Below are 6,251 nucleotides of genomic sequence, written 5' to 3' on the forward strand. Positions count from 1 at the left end.
AGGTTGAAATATATGAGGAAGCTTTTGAAATTCCTGCAGCAGATGACATACATGGAGAATTAGAGGATGAAATACTAGAAGTAATTGAAACAACGGAACCAATTCAGGAAGGTATCTGTACCACTAGCACAAATAAAACCTAAAATAAAATAGTACATCCTAGAAGTAAATACATATCCTAAATTTTGATTCATTCTTTATATTTAGCAAATATTACAATTTTGCAAACACTACTGAGCAATCAAATTTTATAAAACTGAATAGGATTTTAACACATTTTAGAGCTACAATATTAGCTAGTATCTTGTTTTGAAAATATACCTTGTGTGATTTATTTTTATTGCCATAAGCTTTCTTCTTTCTACTTTAGACATTTTTATTCTTTCCTGAACTGTTTGCTCAGCCAAGATCTGTTGGGAAATTTTACTCCTTCATTGTATATTTTTAATTTAAAAAATAATTTTTGCTTCTCAGACTATCAAGTGGATGAACCTGATGAAAATCAGGCGGACGAACCTGAAGTACAAGAGCCTGAAACAGTTGAGATTCCTGGTATGACTAGTTATTCTTAATGGTGGAATGCTGCTTTTGTTGCCTAATGCTAGATAAAACCATAGAAGCTAAAGACCAATAATTAAGTCAGAGTTGATTTAATATCCGTAATAGTATCTTTAGGAACCTCACAACCATCCTGTGAAAAGAAAGTTGCTTTACAGATACTCAGTTTCTAGAATTATTTGTGGGACTGTCATATCATAATAGCTCATCAGCATGATTATGTTCTAATGCAGTTATCCCAGTGTTAGGTTTAATCCTGACATCGATGTAAAATCGCGATGATGTGATAAATCACAAAAGTGGCAGCTTTACTTTTTAGTGTCTGAAGGTAAAGTTATTATAAGGTAATACACTGAATACAAACAAATGAGAGCAAAAATATGTAATACTGAATTTTAAAATGATAATAAAGAAAGCAGAACAGTGAGTGTTCATTCACCATCTTATTATTATTTCAGAAAACATGTGCACGACATCTTAACTATTTATGTAATAGTGCCTAAATTCTACAGTCAAGTTCAGGCCCCATTTTAACAGGTGATTGAAAAATACAGGTCTGAAAGACACCCCTAGCCCTAAATAGCTTATGATCTAATTTACTAATATGTGGCAAAAAGCTGTGGATAAAGCATGCAGAAATAGTGGAGAATCTAAAAACAAAAACAGTAAGCATGCATTAATGAATGTTAGACTAGATTCCTTGAGGATCTTTCCAGGTATCAAGGTCAGGATCACCAGCCCAACCTTCCTCTTCCCTTAAAGATCGGCGCTATCATCCTTTTCTGCATCATCCATAACTTAAGTTGCTTTCTGCATTCTGTAAAGGGCTTATGGTTTCTTTCATCTTCCTCTTACTTTTGACATACTTGTAAAATCCCTTTTATATACATTGCCATTTTAATCTCAAATCATGCCTTGGTCCTTATAATTTCCTCCCTGCATGCCTCTCTGATGTTTGTACACTCTTCCTTAGTATTGTGACCAAGTTCTACTTTTTCTAGGATCCCTTTTTGCATTTCAGTTCATTGGAGAGAGAGCTATTTAGGCAGACTAGTTTCCTGTTGCATTTCCTGTTTTATTTTTTGTCATATCAGGATAGTTTGCTCTTGCACCCTTAATCTATAAAGCTCAACCAGCTCTCCTGAACTCCTGTTCTCCCCCAGACTTGCCTTCCAGGAGACCCTACCCACTACTACCCTGAGTTTGTTGAAGTCTGCTTTTCTGTAGCCCATTGTCTTTATTCTGCTGCCCTACAAAAAGTGGAAACTTCCTTCCTCCCCTTAGGATTTTAAACTTTGTCATTTTGTGGTCACTGTAACCCAGGTTACCTTTCACCTTCACATTCTCAACTATTTCCTGTTTGTGAGCAATAAGTCAAGAGCTTTCCTCCTAGTTGGATTCTATACCATCTGTATCAAAAAGTTATCTTCAGCACACTCCAGAAATTTGTGAGGCTGCTTGTGCATTATTGTGTTTCTCACCCAGCAAATGTCCTACTAATTAAAATTCCCCATTAAAACCAGGTCTTGTGATTTGGAAACTCCTGTTATTTGTTCAAAGTAGGCCTTATCCACCTCCTTCTGGTTTGTGACATATAGCAGACAATGAAATATCCCCTCCTATTGCTCTGCCCTCTGACTTTTAGCTAGAGGCTTTCAGCAGGCCTATCTTGCACTTCGTACTATACCTCAGAACACATGTACATCTCCTTTTACATACAGGACAACACCTTTTCGTTTTTTCCACTACCTGTCCTTCCTGAGCAAGCTGTACCTGTCCATGACAGTGATCCAGTCATGTGATGATCTACCATGTCTCCATAATTACATTATGATTCTTTGATTGTGCTAGGACTTCTAGTTCTTCCTGTTTATTCCCCATATTTCTTGCATTAGTGTATGCACATTTTGGGTATTTAAGTGATTGTCCTATCTTCTCCCTAAGAACATTGCTAAGGCTTCTGTTATTGTTTCCCCATACTAAGTTTTCATCCTGGTTCCTTGGCTCTTTACTTAAGTCTGAGGTTTTGTCACGTTCCCTTGATGAACCTTGTTTAAAACCTTCCTCTCCAGGTTGGCAAGCCCTTTCACAAAGTAGACCTGTTCCCTCTCTTTGGCAGGTGAACTCTGTCTCTTCCCAGCAGTCCTTGGAATACTGCCCCATGGTAGAAGCCAAACACTTGGTGGTGACCCCATCTATGCAGCCGCATGTTGGTCTCCAAGATGCATCTACTTCTAGCTGGGCAGACAAAAACTATATATACAGTAGAACCTGGATACTTTTCCAGGTTCCTAACACCCTGTCAAGATGAAGTTATGCAGAGTCATAGCAAACAGCAGCACATATCTGCTGAGGTACTTGCCGAGCTACTCCTATTTGCTGTGGCTATATTTCGAAGAGTACCGCTTCTCTGATCAGCAGGTTCAGGACTGCTAACGAGCTCCAACGGAGTGGAGTAGTAGTACCCTTTGAAGCAGCTGAGTGACTCAGCAAGCAGCTCCAACTTAAGCAGGTTGCAAATGACCTAAAAACAAATGATTTGCACTCTACTGAGGTAGATGTATTTATATGGCTTATACAAATATTGACTGATACCTATACGTTGTAATGGCTTACTCCTGTTACCTTGTTTCATTCAGGATTAAAGTTGATAGTGATTTGGCTCATTGGCATTGCTATAACATGGGGTGAGCAATTATTTTGGCTAGCAGGCTATTTAACAAATGTTGGCAAGCTGTCAAGGGCCACACAATCTTTCAGAAGCTGTCATTTTAATAAATTATAGATAAAAAAACAAATTGTATACTACAAATCAAACATCTGCTGTAACCTATTTTAACTTCATTTTTTGTCACTTAAAATATTTTGTCCTGATTTGTTTTGTTGAGTAGTGTATTCAAAATAATAAATTATGACTCTTGTATATTGTGTGTGGGGGTGGGGGGTGTGCAGGGGGCAGCTCACACTCTAGGTCCCAGGAGATGGCCAGGGGTAGGGGGAGAGAGGGATGGGGGACAGGGGGCACGTGCAGCTCAGTTGAGGTACAGGTGCGGTCTGCCTCTTTCCCCCCCCTGCCCCCTCCCCCCTCCAATTCAGTCCATGGCTGCCCTCACAGTGTGGAGCCACTCCACTCACTCCTACCAGCACCCACTCCATGCCCACAGATGTTACTGCCTTGGCTCTTGCTCCGATTCCAGCCAGCATGCACAACTTCCTGTTAGGACTGCTGCTCCTGCAGCTGCCTGGGTACTGCTCAGTTCCCTCCGCCTCCAGCAGTGGCTCCTCCTCTTGCCCCTGCTACCTGCTGCCCAGAGCAGCATAGCATGGGGAAGTGGCAGTGGCTGTGGGGGCATGTGATGGGCACCACATACCCAGCCATGCTGGGGGGAAGCTGTAGGTGGGTGGCTTCTGCCCCAGCTCACAGGGCTCCAGCTCCCAGCTGCCTTCTATCTACTCTGCCTGCCCAGTGCAATGAGCAGGTGGCTGAGTGGGTGGAAGGCAGCTGTGTACACTGGCTGGGGTGGTGCCATCAGCTGGGTGTGCAGGCAGGAGTGTAACACTTGGATTATCTGTCTCAAGTTGTTACAGTTTAATATTACATTTTCTTGAACTGGTTTTCGTGTACTTCAGCAACAAGTGCTAGAAAAGAAAACAATGATGAAATAATTTTTCTATACTGTTTGGTTTCGGTGGTTGTCTACAAATATTTACTGACCAATGCTAGTAAAAGTTGGAGGAAGAGGAAGTGCAGTGACTTTTGAATGGCAGTATCTTTGTCGGCATCTTCTTATGTGGAGGTACCAGAAGTTTGGTATCCACTGACTATCAGATATTTTTTCTGAATATTATGTTTTCTTCTCATGATTGTTCTTACCTTGAATACTACATTTGAAATGTAGGCCCTAATAATTCAGTCTTTGTGGGTCTGTGAGTCCTAATTGTAGAGTTCTAGTTGCATATCTTTAATTTGTTTATTCTCAACCAGTTTTTCTTCTCCACATGGAGAGACTGAAGGCTGCCTGCATGCAGCAGTTGAGGATGAAAATATAATTACGTTAACATATCAGAACACTAAAAAAAATCACCTGTTTTTTGAATTTACAGTTTCATATAAACATGACCTGGTTCTGGAAAAGGCAACAAATGAGCCTGAAGTTTCAGGTTGGTACCCTATTTTAAAAGTATTGAAAGATTTGTATGCAAATTTTTATGCACTGCTGTTCTTCTGTTTTTAAATAGTTTGGTATATTTAAATAGCTTGTCATGTTTGTTGTAATATTAGATATGAGTATTATCCCAATTTGGGTTGCCTTTAGTTTTCAAAAAAGTCACTGTTTTACCAGAACAAAATAGGTTAGACTTCCATGGGTGAAATTCTCTTAGTGAAATCAGTGGCAAAGATTCCATTTACTTTGGAGGTGAAGAAAGGGGATGAGTGGGTGTCAGGATTTTATTGTATCCAGTGATGGTTCTTTTTCAAGTTTTAACCTCTAGAAAACATTTGTTTCCTGTGCTTACTTGTGACTCTGAAATAACCAATTAATAGAGCTTAAGACTGAAATGAACCACTGTTAGAACTCCTTCATAATGCAAACCTTAGTAGTTCACCTGTAATTGTGCATTAAACTAAATAACTATAGCAGTATCTTTAAGAGATCTCCAATCCTGATTTTAATTTTTTGTAAGAAAGTCTGCTGAATCCCCCAGTAAGTTTGTTCTAATAACTAATTGCCAAAACTGTTAAATTTTAACTGTTTACTGTTTGAATTTGTCTAGCTTCAAATTGCAATCAGTGGCTCTTTTTCTGATTGCTTGCTTGATATAAAAAATTGTACCATTGAAAATCTTATTATGTAGATTATGATCGAGTTAGCATTATGATTTAGTTGGCTCTTAATCTTCCTTTGGACCTAAATCAGGGGTGGGTAATTATTTTGGGTGAAGGGCCGCTTACTGAGTTTTGGCAAGCCATTGAGGGCCGCATGACAGGCAGCCGGGGCAGATAAATATTAATTTTCTAAATTTTTAGGTGCCCCGTGGGCTGGATAGAATGGCCTGGCAAGCCACATCTAGCCTGCGGGCCACATTTTGCCCATCCCTGACCTGAATAGATTGAACTACTTTAGTCTCTCACTCTAACACAGGTTTTTCAAAGCTTGAAACATTCTTATATTTTTCCCAAATCATCCTGTCTTTAAACTTTCTTTTTAATGTATGAAAACCATGATCTCATGTTAATTAAATACAAATATATGGATGTAATAACATTTCTTTATACAATCAAGGACTGAATGCTGGGAGTTCATGCTGAGCTGGTCATCTGTGGCACCTTCCTCCCTGCCTTGCCTAACTCCATAATCTATAGTGGATTTTCCATACAGCTTCTTTTCTTTGAGCTTGACCTACATTCTTTATTCCTAGGTGTGTGATGTTGCACTTCAGTATAGTAAAAGCTACTTGTTTGGCAGTGTCCATTTACTAGACCAGGAGTAGCCAAGCTGTGTCATGTGTGCCATGAGGGACACGGGGAGCCTCTGTGTATGGTGCACAGCAAGGAAGGGAAGGCAGTAGAATGGCAGGTGCATCAAGGAGCAGAAAGCAGAGAAGCAGATTAGGCAGAGAAAGGGCATAGAAGTGGCACTTAGGGTGAGCATAGTACTTTTACCACTTTTTCTCAGATATAACACACACTC

General features: G+C 39.8%; 1 protein-coding gene across 9 annotated transcripts in view; it reads left to right on the top strand.

Annotated features, from left to right (window-relative positions):
• Nucleotides 1-6,251, top strand: part of LOC102387833 (aspartyl/asparaginyl beta-hydroxylase-like) — an 86,515-nt gene that overhangs the window by 56,442 nt on the left and 23,822 nt on the right. For all 9 annotated transcript variants that reach the window (XM_025198498.1, XM_025198497.1, XM_025198501.1 and 6 more), the window contains 2 exons: nt 475-552; nt 4,663-4,719. In XM_025198498.1, the coding sequence (XP_025054283.1) occupies nt 475-552; nt 4,663-4,719 (135 nt within the window). The remainder of the gene's footprint in view (nt 1-474; nt 553-4,662; nt 4,720-6,251) is intronic.

Source organism: Alligator sinensis, unplaced genomic scaffold (assembly GCF_000455745.1).
Source record: "Alligator sinensis unplaced genomic scaffold, ASM45574v1 scaffold860_1, whole genome shotgun sequence".
NCBI classification, from domain to species: domain Eukaryota; kingdom Metazoa; phylum Chordata; order Crocodylia; family Alligatoridae; genus Alligator; species Alligator sinensis.